At 39.2% G+C, this 19,031-nt stretch overlaps 1 protein-coding gene across 1 annotated transcript in view; it reads right to left on the bottom strand.

The window, feature by feature from the left end:
- The window catches only part of LOC126260422 (Kv channel-interacting protein 4-like), a 575,073-nt gene that overhangs the window by 349,469 nt on the left and 206,573 nt on the right, over nucleotides 1-19,031 (bottom strand). Inside the window, exon 4 of the mRNA XM_049957750.1 lies at nucleotides 7,855-7,925. Coding sequence (XP_049813707.1) covers nucleotides 7,855-7,925 — 71 coding nt within the window. The remainder of the gene's footprint in view (nucleotides 1-7,854; nucleotides 7,926-19,031) is intronic.

Below are 19,031 nucleotides of genomic sequence, written 5' to 3' on the forward strand. Positions count from 1 at the left end.
GCTGGTTGTTCATTTTGCGATACTGCAGAAAGACTTGGATGGAATGTAGTCACTGTACGTGATTTCTGGCAGCGGTGGTGACAATAATATACGGTCGCAAGTAGGCTAGCTCAGGACGGCCACGACGCATCGTGTTTGGAAGTATGGCTTTCGCGCATCGTGCTGCATTTGCCGAAGCAATCTGAGCAGTCGTTGGCACCACAGTGACACAGCGAACTCTTTGAAATCTGTTACTTTAAGGACAGGCCCAAGCTTTACGTCTTGCAACGTATATTACACTGACTCCAAAGTACTACTACTGCGATTTCAGTGTTGCCAGGCAACAGCTCATTGGAGGGCAGGATAGAAGTTGTTTCTGCCTCAGTGCCAGTGATGGTAATGTGCTGGTTAGGAAGACGCCAGCTGAGGGCTCTCAACCAACCTTTCTGCGTGCCAGACACACTGGACCTACACTGAGTTATGGTATGGGATACAATTTCGTATAACAGCAGGAGCACTCTCGTGGTCATCCTGCGCAACATGACTGCTAATTTATTCGTCAGTCTGGCGATTCGACCTGTTGTGCTGCCACTCATGAACAGCGTTACATGGTGTGTTTTCCAACAGGATAACGCTCGCACACACACCGCTGTTGTAACCCAACCTTTTCTATAGTGTGTCGATATTCCTTGGCCTGCTCGATCATCAGATCTGTCTCCAGTCGAGCACATATGGGACATCACAGAACGACAACTCCAGCGTCATCCGCAAAGGGCCGAAGTGGCCGTGCGGTTAAAGGCGCTGCAGTCTGGAACCGCAAGACCGCTACGGTCGCAGGTTCGAATCCTGCCTCGGGCATGGATGTTTGTGATGTCCTTAGGTTAGTTAGGTTTAACTAGTTCTAAGTTCTAGGGGACTAATGACCTCAGCAGTTGAGTCCCATAGTGCTCAGAGCCATTTGAGCCATCCGCAAACAGCATTAACCGTCCCCATATTGACGGACCAAGTCCAACAGACGTGGAACAAATTGAGGTCTAGCACCTGTACAACACAATGCCTAAACACTTCATGTTTGCACTCAACATTCTGGCGGTTACACCGGCATCTCACGTTTGCAACGGCTTATCTTGCACTTACATTACCCTGTGATCCTGGAACGTTAATCACTTAAATATGTTACCTAGGTAAATGTATTCCGGAAATTTCATTACTCTGCATTTATTATTTTTTTGTATTGTGATTTTTCCGTCAGCGTATTTAAATATAATATACTTAGAAACCATTCAGTGGCGGAGAACACTTCGCTTACTTCCACAACTGCTGTAAAAAAACCTAAAAGGCAACTAAATTATTCCAGAATACAATCTGAGGCATAATCTGTCGAAACTTAGCTTCAGAAGATACGTATTTGTAAAAAGTCATTACCTCTCGGTAACTCTTTTTTTTTTTGTTTTTTTTTTGTCATCAGTCTACTGACTGGTTTCATGCGGCCCGCCACGAATTCATTTCCTGTGCTAACCTCTTCATCTCAGAGTAGCACTTGCAACCTACGTCCTCAATTATTTGCTTGACGTATACCAATCTCTGTCTTCCTCTGCAGTTTTTGCCCTCTACAGCTCCCTCTAGCACCATGGAAGTCATTTCCTCATGTCTTAGCAGATGTCCTATCATCCTGTCCCTTCTCCTTATCAGTGTTTTAACTCACAGCTCGTTAGAAAGCTAAGAGTTTCTAGTCAACACAAAGCTTTTCAATTCATCTCGAAACCGCTGAGTTGCTTTACATTCCAAGTACCAGATACATAATTTACATCTCAAATCGAAATTATAAAACACAATTAACTCTCACAAGCATTATACCAACATCTTCTGAGGATTTTTATAACACTGAAACAAGATACAGGGTGATTCAAAAGTAAGTGTTCATTCTTCGTGTGTGTAATATAAGCATCAAAATAAGAGTGAAACGTCATATAAAGCGATTTCTGAAGTTGCTTTATATCAGAGCTATGCAGATGAGTAGGGATCACAAGGACAAAACAAACAAAACAAAATTAATTTTTTTTAGAAAGCAAAGACACGAAGGGAGCCGAAATTCAATTCAACTACCTAGAACATGTCCGAAATGATGTCTATGTCGACGAAGACAGTTACTTCCTCGACTTTTTACCACTCTCGGAACGTCGCATGCTCCGTTAATCTCATTCTGCGCAGTTTCATGCTATGGTTTTGCTACATTCGCAGTTGCAACTCCATACTCAAGTTCTTCGAGATGGCCGCAGAGATAGAAGCCCAGGGTTAAGACCCGGAGATCTAGCTCGGGAAGAGCAACTCTGAGACACTCTCTTGCCTTATTACTGAAATGTGAAGCAATATCAGTCGATATTCAGGCGTACACGACACGCCACGTACACGACAAGCCCGTACTGAAGTATAAGGTGATGGCTGCCACAAATGACATTATATATCACAGTTCGCAAATAAAGCGGTTTCAGAAAAAAAAACTTTATTCAAATTTTGCTCTTATATTTATCCATACGTTACAACCAAGAAGTGCGTATTGTTACTTCTGAATCACCCTGTATAAAACCTGAATTGTCATTTTTAGAGAAAAATCGGCATTGAAGCGTAATATTGTCTTTACAAGTATCAAAACAACTGCCAAGATCAAGCTCATTACACTGTCGAAAACAGGATGCAAAGTTACGTTCTTATCGTTATAGATCAATGCAAAGAAGTAGAAATCTTATATGAAAATTACCAAGACCTCTTTATATTTAACGTAAGTGACCTACATAAAGAGATTAAAACGTAGTAGTTGTATTGATCTTGCGCCTTTATCTCTGAAAGTGAGGAAGACAGACGCTGTTGACAATGGGTCAGGAGATAGACGTTTTGTATAAACTTCCTTTACATTTGGTGTTGCGTAATATTTCAGCTCTTACGTCGCAAATTATATATTTTGCAAAACATATGGAGCGAAGTTTAAATAAATCATCAATGTTATTGAAACTGATAGCCGACGTCTTATTTATGGAAATTAGATTCAATATGCCATTTTCGGCAAAAATGAGATTACGTGGCAGGAGACAATAACCACTTTACTTTGACTTCCAAGACACCGTCGGGAATAAAAAGCCTGTGTATACTTGTTTCCTTTATGACAAAACGAGATGGTCATGCTAAACTAATTAAAGCGTGACTGCACGTGCTAAATCCAATCTAAAGTTCTAATAATGGACGCAATACGTTAATTAACAAATATTGACTCAGGTTTTAAATAAAAGTCACATTTTCGGATTTTTAATTACTTATTCTGTGAAAATAAATCTGATACGAGTATGCTAATACTTTACTGTTATATGAATATTCGAAATTTAATGTGAGTAGTAACTAAAAATAAAAAGACGTTATTTGATTAAAAGTTATTGTTAAATTTTTCTTAGTAAACATTTCAACTTTTAATGAATAAATTAAAAAAAATTATATCTAGCGAAATTCGAATCAGCGACAACAGTTTCTAGGCTCTTACGCTAAGCACTCAACTACTGGCGACTAAGGAGGAGAACACAGCAAGTACCATATCCTGACTTCTCAGAAACTTCACTCAGCAGAAGAGGAGTCAAAAGGAGCAAACAGTTGTCTCAGCTTATACATACATACTCGACAGCTTCTAGAAAACGATGGTCAAAAATTTTTCCGTGTAATTTAGATACCTTAAGGGAGCGAAAATATAAGCCGAGATGTGGCGCAATGGCTAGCGTTGGGGCTTCTAAATTTTGCGCCCTGTGAGCGCGCCCCATGTCCATGTAAGGTTAGACGAATGTTTCTTATCAATTTAGGGGCTACAAGGACATTATAATAACTGTAAAATTTACAATCTTTTTAAATTCTCATATTCAGATTATGCTTATCCATTACGGATGGAGCCATGACTGTTAATTGAATGTAAATACATAAAACTGCAACCAGTCTTTTTTGAATAGTTATTTACTATTTCATGAACCGGTTTTAGAACTTTTTCAGGTTCATCTTCAGACGGTTTTCTGGAAGTTACATCACTCTTTCTAACATACTGCTGGGTGTTGGCCCTGAGACAAAGATGGAACATGCTTTAATGTATAGCCATATGTATTGTTTATCTGTCGTACGGATGCAAAAGCATTTGAAAAGGCGAAGCAGTTACTTAGAACGCTCAAGGTGAAGAGGGCTGGTAGACTTAAGAATAAAGTAACGAAGAAAACAGAGGAAGAAAGAAGATTATTGTAAGTGATCAAAAAGAGGAAAAATATTGGCTGGGGCATATACTGCTAAGGGATTGTTAGCAACAAAAATAACAGAGGGAAAAGCCGAAGGAATGGGAGGAAGAGGTAGGAAGACAGTTGGAATGGTGGATGACATTAGAAGAGGACGAAAATACAAAAAGATGAAGGTAGATGCCCAGAACAGGACACAAAGAGGAGTCTTCAGTTGAAACCTGTCATATGACAGATACACTAAAGAAGAAGACTAGTTGCTTTGCATTGGAATATGATATTTGTAGTGACTATTTATTATGATAATTTCTATACTTCTCCCTATATTTTTGGTGGTGACTAATGTTTAATTTTTTGTTCTCAGACTGCGAATGAGATCAACTCCAAACACAAAATTTCACAGGATCTTAGGGTCTTTTGCATGCATGACGTCCGTCTCTTGCGAAAACTTCATAAGGTAGCAAACGTGCGCGATGATCCAAGCCTAGTTACGACATTCGTAAAAAATTTTCAACTACGCAACGATGTGCTCGAACACAGACTTCGACTGCCTGTCTCATACTGAAAACTTACGCAGTCCCGACGCCGAACACATAAAGTGTATGCTGCTCCAAGCTCGAGAACGGTTAGTCGAGCGGTAGTTTCCTCCCTACTACTTACACTGCTTCAAGTGAACAGTGTAAAATTTGGGAAATGGGCATTTGTAAAATTTAGGCAGTAATTACTTTAAGATTAATGCTAAACTTATCCTGTTTTTTACACCGGTCGTTTTGAGACCTTACAGTCGGCCCTATATCTGCTGATTGTCTTTCAATCATAGAATTGATAAATATCTCATCTATCAAAATAATGCAGCACAAAGAATATATATATATATATATATATATATATATATATATATATATATAATTAAATATTGTATATCTTATTATTATAGTGGCTGATAATTTTCTTCTAAGAAACATTGCATTATTTGAATTTGACAGAGTTTTGTGTTTGTCTCCTTTCGTTAGAAATCCCGTCTATGATTTCTCAAAATAATCTTTAGTTGTCAGTAATCTTTACTTACGGAAAAAGTTTTAATAGCATTTTTAAATAGACACATTTTAGAAATCTTTTTCATCTAGGTCGGCAAGTTTTTCATCCAATTTTATTTCCTGATAGAAAATGGTGTTTCGCGAATTTTATTTTTCCTCGATAAATGCAAGTACATACTGGCTCTTTTCCATGATTATGCATAGGACTATAAATAAAATACTTACTTATATTTTCCCTGATATGTACAACAGAGTGCTAGGTGTATTCACTTGGCGCACTTAAAGCACCCAGATTTTTAAACAGTTGTTTACTGTGAGACTAATTACTACTTTTAGTTATTATTGTTGCAGTTCTTTCACGCACTTTGAAAATTGTGTCATCTTTTGCGACTTTGATTCCCAGAAAAGCATACTATAGCCAAGAATTGAATAGATAGGTGCGAATAGTGCGTCACTAAAGAAACTGGCTGTTACATACTGGTGCTAGTATCCTGAGAGCTTAACACGCTAATGATATCCCATTTAGCATTATATTTGTGTGTTCGTTGTAAGTAATTGACAGTAAATATTCATACCTAAAAAAGTGTGTTACAAAATCTATTGCTTTATAATCTATACTTAACGTGAAATAAATTTCTCCCTTTTGCACTGAGAACATTTTGTTTGTTTTCTTCACGTTAAATGTTAATTATTGGTTCTGGTGGTTTTTTGGTGATTATCATCATTGTTTTCTTCATGTTAAATGTTAATTATTGGTTCTGGTGGTTTTTTGGTGATTATCATCAGCATAGAGAACTTTTTCCTCTTGTATGGTACTGGCTTGTAAAGTCATTAAAATATGTTAAGAACTGAATTGGACCCAATATACTAGACTGAGTTACACCTATGTTTATATTTTTTGTCACACAATTGTTTTACTAAAGCCTTATCATCAGTTGAAGTGTGCACTGTCTCTACCTTTTTGCACCGTATTCTCCAGGTAAGCTGAAACCACTCATTTGCTGTTCTTCTTACACGTAGTGCTTCTAATATGTAGTATTTTGTGGTAAATGACGTCAAAAGCCTTGGACAAGTTTAACAATGTGTCCACAACATAGCCAACCTGCTCAGTAACTTATAGTAACAATTTTGTGAACTGTGTTAGGATGATATTCTTCTTATTATACCCTGCAAACCAAGTCGTCCTTCAGAAAGTTGTATTTATTCAGGTAACTGATTAGTTTATTTTCCATTGCGGTTTCAATTATTTTTTGAGAAATATATTTTAATATAGTCTTTTAAGGAGATAGCATGTACATGCTTAAGGTACTTTACAAAAATATTTTAACTAAAGGACACATTTATTATGTTTTTTAAAGTGGTTTGTATGCTATCTGTGCATACTTTCAGTACAGATTGGCACTTTATCTGCGTCATTTGACTTCTTTTAGTTTTTGTATTGCCTTCCTGACTTCAAGCTTGTTGTGGAAAGAATATCATTGTGCTAAGTGCGTAATTCACTGTGGGTACTACGTGTGTTTTAGAATGATTTTGTTGCCACTTCTCTGCAGAAACAAAATGTAGTCGACATAAAAGTTTTCTGGGTTTGGTAGCGCGTCATAATGTAAAAACTACTGCTGCTATAGAAAAGCCAACGTTTCGGCCACGATTGCAGCGGACTAATTAGACCCAGAAGAAGGCCGCTGCAATCGTGGCCGAAACGTTGGCTTTTCTATAGCACCAGTAGTTTTTACATTATGACGCGGTACCAAACCCAGAAAACTTTTATGTCGACTGACTCTGGCCGCGGAAGCCTACGCAAGTACAAAATGTAGTCGTTTACAAAATTTGTATATTCCCTTGGATTTTCCATTATTTTCCTTTCATCTTTCAGTTGTACACTGTTACACTGGTGTCTGCCTTTTTAGAGCGTCGTAGTTTTTGACATAGCATATTAATTTGCTGTTATCTCCTGCATTATATATTGTCACTGAACAATTTATTTATACAGCAAACACTGTCGTTCTGTATTTTTTATATTATGTTTGTTACTTAGTAAATGTGAATTAATGCAGTGCTCTTGCAAGGAAGTGAGATGTTTATGTCTTGGAGTTTTAATGCCTATAGTTTTCCCTCTGCTTTCCCTAGCAGCTGCTGTTGGAGTGGCTACTCAAAAATTAGTTTAAGCAAGATGAATTTAGAGAACTTAGTATCTACTTTTTTTTCATAAACACTTCATCCCAAGCTTGATCTGCCAGTGCCAAAAAAAGTATATATTTTACTTTTAGAGAAGATCCTGCTGTAGTTCTGCAGTTTTGTGAGTGTGTCAAGCCTGTCTTTAGCTTTATTCTCTCCACGTGCTACGTTGAATGCAAAATATTTCATACAGAGAAGTAACAGTATGCTGTCTCGAAATTCTAGAATACTGGAAACGCAGAGAACATGACATACTTGTTAAGAGCTGTTTTTGAAACGGAAACCTGATAAAAATCCCAGCGGATTTATAGTGATAAGAAACTGAAGCAAATTCTAAAAATGATGATCTAGCTACAATGTTAAAATTCATTGTGGTGCAAAATAAGGTGTACAGCGTGCTGTGTACTTACCTCAAAACTAATTTTCCCTGTCTGATTATGTTTGATGGTGTTGAACACATAATGCGCATACTGACTCGCATCTGTAACAAAAAGATTTCATTCATTGTTTGATGGACTTGATAAAACAGAAGAAAAGTCCCCAACAGAATCCCTTAAACATGGTAGGTTAAAAGATAAAACAAAATTGTGAGAAAGACGTATGTTATGAAATGGGCTGAACTACGAAAAGTGGCCTGAATGTTAATCAATATTTCTACTACGACTCTTGATGCCATATTTGAGAATTTATTTCTCTTCTTCAGATTATACCTGAAGCAATGTGAATGTCAGATTAGCCGGCCGCGGTGGCCGTGCGGTTCTGGCGCTGCAGTCCGGAACCGCGAGGCTGCTACGGTCGCAGGTTCGAATCCTGCCTCGGGCATGGGTGTGTGTGATGTCCTTAGGTTGGTTAGGTTTAAGTAGTTCTAGGTTCTAGGGGACTTATGACCTAAGATGTTGAGTCCCATAGTGCTCAGAGCCATTTGAACCATTTTTTTGAATGTCAGATTTGATAGTAAAATTATCGTTTTAATGTTCACTTTTGTAGTATGTAATGTTATGTCTAATACCATGGAATTAACTTTCTGGTTAAGAAAATGAAAGACAGAACATTTTTAATACGAAATTGAACTAATACGAGAAGTTCGACCAAGTGTGGTTTTGCAGAAACTATTTACAGGGCTAGAGAATACATGACTGTTACCAAACCGTTACAATAATGCGTATATACTCAGTGTGTGAATTCTAATACTGGAAAACAATGTAAATTATAATCATATTGATCATTTCTGAAACTATGAAAGAAAAATCTATGTTCTGATATAAGAAATTTATCAGAAGAAGATTAAAACGTATTATGTAAATAATTTTGAAGAATAAAAAATGGAACAAGAAAGTAATAGTGTGGCAGCAGTTGACTAAAATAGAATCAAAGAACTAAATTTATGCAAATCCTGATGTAATGGCATTTAGTTTCTGATGTGTTTTTACATTACTCATAATTAAACATCATTTTGTAAATAATACGTCATATTAAATTAAAGACCCTAAATTAAATCTTATCTACTAAATGTACAATCTAATATATATATATATATATATATATATATATATATATATATATATACAGCAATACAAAATTTACCAATACAGTTAAGAACAGTAAGAGAGAGAAACAGCACATATGGTACAGACTGAAATCCATCACACATTACATTTAAAGTTTACTTAAGAATCTATTTTTGAGATGCAGAACTTTCAGCAGTGCAGTAGAACTTGAAGAGACGATGAAGTATTTTAACAGACTGTTGGTAAGCTTTCAGTTCGCTTTTCTGACTATCCGGTATCACACGCAGGTTCGTCACTGAAGGATGACATTTTATGTCGTTTTAATGTTTTGTTCTATAAATGGAAGTGATACTCGAAATCAATGAGTAATAAGTCTTGTAAGAGCAACTGGAATTTTTTTGAATTCAGATAATTTGAATTTCAGACGTACTTTCGCTGCTCACTGTGGCGAAACAAATTGGTAATGCAACATAACCAAACTTCACAGATATTGCACTTGGGCACAGATCAATTAGACTTTAGGATTAGTGCAGATCAGCTGATGTTAATCGAAAAAGTTTTTTGTATGCTAGCTATCTCAGTCGGCAAGAGAAATGTGCGTTAAAATAGGGTTTTCAGTTCACGCCATAGGCGAAGTCAGATGTAATCTGTCAACAAGACTCATTCTGAACTTTAATCCAGATATCTTTTTCTAATACCTAGTGATTGTCCTATGTCCAGCTAATAACGGAGTACTAATTAAAGGTAATGCTAGTATTGTATTGAACTGGGAACCTAGAAACGACGGAGAGGCTTCGTCCTCGCCGTAGCAGTGTACTCACCCCATAACCGTCTCATCCCGAACCCAGGCATATTGTGCGGTTCGGCCCCCAGTGGCGTCAGAGCTAATCGCCCCCCCTTCTCGGAATTTACGGGAATTGGGTGACTTGTGTGTGGAGACGTGGTGCAAACTCCTTCCAGCAACCTATCAAGGCTTCATTGTTTACACGCCACGTCGCCGCTGTTATCTGTGCCAAAGGTGGACATACCGACTATTAGGTAGGTGGTTATAATGTTCTGGCTGCTCAGTGTAAATAAGTTAATGAAAGCAAAATATTCTGGGTGATTAAGCCATACCATTGTAGTCTTCTGCTTCTTTTAGAAACTCGAAGTTTCAACACTTCTGGTGGGATCTTGAGTTTATTGTTGTCCTCAGACAGCTGAACACGGAGAAAATCAGAGCAAAATTGAAGATCCAGGCAGAATAATCGAAGCATCATGTTTGTGGACGTAGAAGAACAAACGTATGTGACTCATTCACCCACAACGATTTACTATTACTCTTCTTACTGAAAGTCAGGTATTATTTCAGAGCAATGGTGAGTGCTGCGTGCAAGCATGAAGCATTCATGATACTCTAAATTGTAAATACGCTCTGAAATCGATTTACTTGTCAACTTTTCTTCTGCAAGGTAGTTATATTAACTTATATACAAAGATAACCACACTAGACATAAAATACCCTGAAATGAAGAAAGGAGCAATATTAGGGTTTAACGTGCCTTCGACTACGATGCCTTTAGAGCACTATCTCAGATGCGTAAAGGTTTTGGAAAGAAACTGTACCAGTCCTTTCCAAAGGAGCCATCATGGAATTTGCCTTAAACGATTCATGATGAGAAATACGTAGACATGTTACAGTTGTTAGGAATGAAGCATATGACTGATTTACAAGAACAAAATCTTAAATATTTAAACAACGAAAATTACAGGCAGGAATATCAACAATGTAGGGAAATAAAGAATGCTACTTACCGTAAAAAAGAGACGTTGCGTTGCAGAGAGCCACAACTGAAAGACACTTACAAGAAGCTTTCGGCCACAGTCTTCATCAGCAAAAGCGAAACACACACCATTCGCACACTCAAGCAAACATACTTCAAGCAGTTGGGCAGTCATGTGTGCATGGGGTGTGTTTGCTTGTGTGCATGGATGGTGTGTGTTTCTTTTTTTCTGATGAAGGCTGTGGCCGAAAGCTTCATGTAAGTGTCTTTTAATTGTGCCTGCTTGCAACGGAACGTGTATTCTATGCGGAAGTAGCAATCTATCTTTTCCTACATAGTTGACAATCCTTAGATATTGAGATTCAATATTTTTCTATGTGTTTCCTTCACATTAAACGTAAAGTTTATCACTTTTGCAGCCTTTTAATTACATGAAATACACAGGGAAAAATGGAAAAGATGAGAAGTATTTGATAATTTACGAAAATGACAATAGATGGAGGACCTGTACATACATCATCAGTAATCCCCAGCAGCTAGCCACATGTGATTCGCCTCAAAGTTTCATCCTGTTATTGGATAAGTAAAGTGTGTACTGAAGCGTAGCGCACGAAAATATTTACCCCAGTATGTAAACGATAGTACAGAGTCTTTCTTGTCATCAGCCTTTTTAATGGTTTGTTGTGGCCCGCCACGAATTCCTTTCGTGTGCCAACATCGGCACCTCAGAGTAGCATTTGTATCCAGCGTCCTCAGTTATTTGTTGGATGTATAGCAGTCTCTGACTTCACCTACAGTTATTACCCTCTACAGGTACACAGGAGAACTTCCGTGAAGTTAGTAACATAGAAAATGACGTACTGGCGGAAGAACAGCTGTGAGGGGGGGTAGGGGGGGGGGGTAGGCGGGGAGGGGCTTAGTCGTGTTTGGATAGCTCAGTCGTTTGAGCACTCGTTCTCGAAAGGCGAAGGTCTTAGGAGCGAGTACTGGTCTGGCACATAACTTTAATCGGCGACGAAATTTCCTTTGTACCATTTTACATTGTCGAACGCTTTATGTATGTCGACGGCGCCTACGAACGTTATAATTGTGACATCAAGTGCGCGGGAAGGATGTAACAGTACTGTAAATTAATATGAATGGTACAAAATTGCTGTATTAGTCGCTAAATGAAATGCGACTAGTTAAAAAACGAGTGGCTTTGAAACTTCCTAGCAGACTAAAACTGTGTGCTGGACCGAGAGTTGAACTTGGCACCTTTGCCTTCCGCGGGAAAGTGCTCTACCGACTTTTTCTTTTGCATTTTGTTCGTAATTGTTCGTTGAATTAGGTCGTAGCGGGCGTCAGATGACATCCGCTGAAATTCGTTGTTGATCTTTTCAGTTTTGTTTTTGTTTATTGTAGAGACTAGCCAGCTCTCTGACCGAATACGCTGAGCTACCGCGCCGGCTAACATTGTTCTATCGCCTGAGCTACTACCCAAGCACGAATGACGACCCGTCCTCACAGCTTAACTTCCACTAATACCTCTGCCAGGAAGTTTCATATCAGCGAACATTCCGCTGTAGAGTAAAAGTTTCATCCTGGAACCAATGGCTTTATTTGACGTGTTTCAGTTGGTACCCATCATCAGATAGTTATGATCATCTAGATAAGGCAGGGCCGCACAAGGTGCATGCACCGGTGCATCGCACAGTGCAGAGTGCAGGAGACGGCTGCGCTGTGTTGACGACGGTGCACACCCCCCACTCCTCGGCTTTGCGCAACAGCGCTGCCTCCCACTTCCTTAGCCTGTGTCGCTCGCGCCGCCTGTCTCGACCTGTTTCAAAGCTTTTACCCTGTTGTCTTCGTCATTGCCAAATACTAATGTACACTAGGTGGAGAGCTTAGTTTGGTGCACCGGTACAAAAGAGATTTATATAATAACTGTAATGGTAACAATTTTAAATTTGGTTTCAACATAAATGTATCTTCCTATGTTCTCTTTATTTTGTTTGCAATTATGTTACTAAGATCTGGAACAAGAGATTGGCTGACAGCAATTCTGAGAGAATTTTTTAAATTACAATTAGAAATACTCGCACGCAATCTAGTTTTTGTACAAGACAAAACAGAAAAAAAACCTTTCACATACACAAGTGGAAGCAAACATAGAAATAATCTTCGCTGCTTCTCTGTGTAACTTGGGAAATTCTTCCTTCGGCAAATTCTGGTAGAATTGGAGCAAACCTTTTGTATTGTAAAACATCGCTTTGCAAATCAATTAGTTCGAAATGTAAATCTGAAGGCGCACTTTCAATATCCATCGAAAAAGGTTTCAGAAAAACATCGAGAATTGTCTGCAGGTAGGTAATTTCCTGAAACAATAACAAAGCCAATGTTAATAAATGAAAGTAATGTAAGCCGTTGTTTCGAAGTACTAAAATGCGATAGATTTTAATAAACATGTAATGTGTACTATTGGTTTTAATGTAATGTTACACTTGCATATGTAACGCAATCTCCTTTATTTAGCTGTATGTCATATACCGGCTCATTACCTGGAATCGGTCGTTAAATGCATTTTCAAGGGATTGTAGCACCTCGACGTATTTTTCAAAGCGCGCTCCTTCCTGCACAGATGCTGTCAAACAAAAACATAGTACCGTTTTGATTAGAGCGGTTATAAAAATCAGGCTGTTTTAATAAAGGTACAATTTGTATCTCGCTTACCTAGTTCAGGAAAGTGTTGCGTATTTTTCTCTGAAACTTTGTTTTTGAGGAGCTTCAGTTTATACTGGAAAGCGTTTATTTTGCTGATCATATCGTTGATGAGATTGTTTTCTTTTTGGAGTTTCAGACTTAAATCATTTAGGAGAGCCATAATATCTGCTAAAAATCCTAAATCAGCTACCCATTCAGGGTCATGAAAAAGTGGCTCCGGACGTCCTTTGCTCTCCAAAACCTGAGCCACAGTGAGAAGTAGTCGAAACATTCGGGAAATCACTTTCCCTCTGCTCAGCCAGCGCACCTCAGCGTGGTAGGGAATATCTGGATACTCCTCTTCAAAGGAAATCAAAAATTCTTTGAATTGACGATGAGTGAGTCCATGAGAACGAATGTAGTTCACGATACGCACCACTACCTTCATCACATCTTGAAGACCGATAACTTTCGCACAAAGAGCCTCTTGCTGTGCAAAACAATGAACGGAAGGTAAATTCGGCATGTTAAGTTTTTTTCCGCAGTATGCCAATAAACCCTTTTGCTTTACCGCACATTGCTGGTGCCCCGTCTGTGGTTACGGAAAACAGCTTTTCTCAAGGGAGTCCTATTCCTTCAGCTGCCATTTCAACAGCTGCTAAAATATCCGCCCCTGTAACAGTGTCCTTCAACGAAATCGTATCCAGGAGCTCTTCCGTTACATGTAGGTCGTCGTCCATGCCACGCAGAAATATTGCTAACCGAGCCGTGTCGTTAATATCCATGGACTCATCAAGTGCGATGGAGTACGCCAGGAAGTTTTCAATGTTGGCTGTCAGTCGTTCATGCAAATTCTCAGCAATGTCGTTGATTCTCCGATGTATTGTCTTCTGGAAAGTGGTATTCTGCTGTACGCGGGAGCTAATGTGGGATTCATTGTCTCTACTACGTCCAACATAATGTTTTTTATTAATGGTCCGTCCATAAATGGCCTCCCAGCTCTTGCTAAACGTAGAGCAACTTTGTAACTAGCTCTGAGAGTCCTATCGCAACACCCCTCATCTTCTTCACCCTAAAGTAGACAAAAAAAGATGTGTTAGAAATAATTTATGCGAAAACGAAAACTAAGGAATCCAAGCAAATGTTATTTCGTTTCGCATGACCTTTAACCAAAATATACATGCTAAAGAAGAATGGGTAGCTCTGAGGGATGAAGTAGTGAAGGCAGCAGAGGATCAAGTAGGTAAAAAGACGAGGGCTAATAGAAATCCTTGGGTAACAGAAGAAATATTGAATTTAATTGATGAAAGGAGAAAATATAAAAATGCAGTAAATGAAGCAGGCAAAAGGGAATACAAACGTCTCAAAAATGAGATCGACAGGAAGTGCAAAATGGCTAAGCAGGGATGGCTAGAGGACAAATGTAAGGATGTAGAGGCTTGTCTCACTAGGGGTAAGATAGATACTGCCTACAGGAAAATTAAAGAGACCTTTGGAGAGAAGAGAACCACTTGTATGAATATCAAGAGCTCAGATGGCAACCCAGTTCTAAGCAAAGAAGGGAAGGCAGAAAGGTGGAAGGAGTATATAGAGGGTTTATAAAAGGGCGATGTACTTGAGGACAGTATTATGGAAATGGAAGAGGATGTAGATGAAGATGAAATGGGAGATAAGATACTGCGTGAAGAGTTTGACAGAGCACTGAAAGACCTGAGTCGAAACAAGGCCCCGGGAGTAGACAACATTAAATTAGAACTACTGATGGCCTTGGGAGAGCCAGTCATTACAAAACTCTACCATCTGGTGAGCAAGATGTATGAGACAGGCGAAATACCCTCAGACTTCAAGAAGAATATAATAATTCCAATCCCAAAGAAAGCAGGTGTTGACAGATGTGAAAATTACCGAACTATCAGTTTAATAAGTCACAGCTGCAAAATACTAACGCGAATTCTTTACAGACGAATGGAAAAACTGGTAGAAGCGGACCTCGGGGAAGATCAGTTTGGATTCCGTAGAAATGTTGGAACACGTGAGGCAGTACTAACCTTACGACTTATCTTAGAAGAAAGATTAAGAAAAGGCAAACCTAAGTTTCTAGCATTTGTAGACTTAGAGAAAGCTTTTGACAACGTTAACTGGAATACTCTCTTTCAAATTCTGAAGGTGGCAGGGGTAAAATACAGGGAGCGAAAGGCTATTTACAATTTGTACAGAAACCAGATGGCAGTTATAAGAGTCGAGGGGCATGAAAGGGAAGCAGTGGTTGGGAAAGGAGTGAGACAGGGTTGTAGCCTCTCCCCGATGTTATTCAATCTGTATATTTAGCAAGCAGTAAAGGAAACAAAAGAAAAATTCGGAGTAGGTATTAAAATTCATGGAGAAGAAGTAAAAACTTTGAGGTTTGCCGATGACATTGTAATTCTGTCAGAGACAGCAAAGGATTTGGAAGAGCAGTTGAACGGAATGGACAGTGTCTTGAAAGGAGGATATAAGATGAACATCAACAAAAGCAAAACGAGGATAATGGAATGTAGTCAAATTAAATCGGGTGATGCTGAGGGAATTAGATTAGGAAATGAGACACTTAAAGTAGTAAAGGAGTTTTGCTATTTAGGGAGTAAAATAACCGATGATGGTCGAAGTAGAAAGGATATAAAATGTAGACTGGCAATGGCAAGGAAATCGTTTCTGAAGAAGAAAAATTTGTTAACATCGAGTATAGATTTAAGTGTCAGGAAGTCGTTTCTGAAAGTATTTGTATGGAGTGTAGCCATGTATGGAAGTGAAACATGGACGATAACCAGTTTGGACAAGAAGAGAATAGAAGCTTTCGAAATGTGGTGCTACAGAAGAATGCTGAAGATAAGGTGGGTAGATCACGTAACGAATGAGGAGGTATTGAATAGGATTGGGGAGAAGAGAAGTTCGTGGCACAACTTGACTAGAAGAAGGGATCGGTTGGTAGGACATGTTTTGAGGCATCAAGGGATCACAAATTTAGCATTGGAGGGCAGCGTGGAGGGTAAAAATCGTAGAGGGAGACCAAGAGATCAATACACTAAGCAGATTCAGAAGGATGTAGGTTGCAGTAGGTACTGGGAGATGAAGAAGCTTGCACAGGATAGAGTAGCATGGAGAGCTGTATCAAACCAGTCTCAGGACTGAAGACCACAATAACAACAACAACATGCTAAAGTACTTGCAACAAACCTCGTTTGTAGATACAGAATTCTCTTCTGCAAGAGTTTACAACTTCCGTAATTCTTCCTCTCTGGCATCCCCTGTTATATCACTATACTTTTCTGAATGCAATTTGCTGTAGTGCCTTTCAATAGACGATTTTATGACACACGTAATTAGTGTACCGCAGATTAGACATTTTGATTTATCGTCACAACGCACAAAAAAGTGGGAGAGTTCCCATTCCGGTTTAAATTGACTTTCGGCAATTTTACCTTTTTTTGGAGCAGATGGCTCCATTATTCTGGTAATTGTCTTGCGCTTGCGTATTCCAATGTTGACTAAGCCGTCTGGCAGCGCATTCAGCATTGCACAGCGTCGGCCTCACCTAGCAAGCGGAGTTGAGGCGAAGTATGCCGAGTTGAACCGATGCACTGTGCAGGTACTCGCTGCACCTCGCTTTGCACGCGTGCGGTTTTCCGTGTTTGTGCGGGCCTGATCTAGATATTTAGGTGCATAAAGACACGTTGTAACTGATACAGCTGTCATGGCAACGCAGGTTTCTTTTTTTCATAAGTCTTGCTCCGTATCAAGCGGAATCTCAGAATTACCTCCCTGGTGTCTTTGTTGTTGTTGTTGTGGTCTTCAGTCCTGAGACTGGTTTGATGCAGCTCTCCATGCTACTCTATCCTGTGCAAGCTTCTTCATCTCCCAGTACCTACTGCAACCTACATCCTTCTGAATCTGCTTAGCGTATTGATCTCTTGGTCTCCCTCTACGATTTTTACCCTCCACGCTGCCCTCCAATGCTAAATTTGTGATCCCTTGGTGCCTCAAAACATGTCCTACCAACCGATCCCTTCTTCTAGTCAAGTTGTGCCACAAACTTTTCTTCTCTCCAATACTATTCAATACCTCCTCATTAGTTACGTGATCTACCCACCTTATCTTCAGCATTCTTCTGTAGCACCACATTTCGAAAGCTTCTATTCTCTTCTTGTCCAAACTAGTTATCGTCCATGTTTCACTTCCATACATGGCTACACTCCATACAAATACTTTCAGAAACGACTTCCTGACACTTAAATCTATACTCGATGTTAACAAATTTCTCTTCTTGAGAAACGCTTTCCTTGCCATTGCCAGTCTACATTTTATATCCTCTCTACTTCGACCATCATCGGTTATTTTACTCCCTAAATAGCAAAACTCCTTTACTACTTTAAGTGTCTCATTTCCTAATCTAATTCCCTCAGCATCACCCGATTTAATTTGACTACATTCCATTATCCTCGTTTTGCTTTTGTTGATGTTCATCTTATATCCTCCTTTCAAGACACTGTCCATTCCGTTCAACTGCTCTTCCAAGTCCTTTGCTGTCTCTGACAGAATTACAATGTCATCGGCGAACCTCAAAGTTTTTACTTCTTCTCCATGAATTTTAATACCTACTCCGAATTTTTCTTTTGTTTCCTTTACTGCTTGCTCAATATACAGATTGAATAACATCGGGGAGAGGCTACAACCCTGTCTCACTCCTTTCCCAACCACTGCTTCCCTTTCATGCCCCTCGACTCTTATAACTGCCATCTGGTTTCTGTACAAATTGTAAATAGCCTTTCGCTCCCTGTATTTTACCCCTGCCACCTTCAGAATTTGAAAGAGAGTATTCCAGTCAACATTGTCAAAAGCTTTCTCTAAGTCTACAAATGCTAGAAACGTAGGTTTGCCTTTTCTTAATCTAGCTTCCAAGATAAGTCGTAAGGTCAGTATTGCCTCACGTGTTCCAACATTCCTACGGAATCCAAACTGATCTTCCCCGAAGTCAGCTTCTACCAGTTTTTCCATTCGTCTGTAAAGAATTCGCGTTAGTATTTTGCAGCTGTGACTTATTAAACTGATAGTTCGGTAATTTTCACATATGTCAACACCTGCTTTCTTTGGGATTGGAATTATTATATTCTTCTTGAAGTCTGAGGGTATTTCGCCTGTCTCATACATCGTGCTCACCAGATGGTAGAGTTTTGTCATGACTGGCTCTCCCGAGGCCATCAGTAGTTCTAGTGGAATATTGTCTACTCCCGGGGCCTTGTTTCGACTCAGGTCTTTCAGTGCTCTGTCAAACTCTTCACGCAGTATCATATCTCCCATTTCGTCTTCATCTACATCCTCTTCCATTTCCATAATATTGTCCTCAAGAACATCTCCCTTGTATAAACCCTCTATATACTCCTTCCACCTTTCTACCTTCCCTTCTTTGCTTAGAACTGGGTTTCCATCTGAGCTCTTGATATTCATACAAGTGGTTCTCTTCTCTCCAAAGGTCTCTTTAATTTTCCTGTAGGCAGTATCTATCTTACCCCTAGTGAGACAAGCCTCTACATCCTTACATTTGTCCTCTAGCCATCCCTGCTTAGCCAGTTTGCACTTCCTGTCGATCTCATTTTTGAG

This window comes from Schistocerca nitens, chromosome 5, assembly GCF_023898315.1.
Source record: "Schistocerca nitens isolate TAMUIC-IGC-003100 chromosome 5, iqSchNite1.1, whole genome shotgun sequence".
Taxonomy (NCBI): Eukaryota; Metazoa; Arthropoda; class Insecta; order Orthoptera; family Acrididae; genus Schistocerca; species Schistocerca nitens.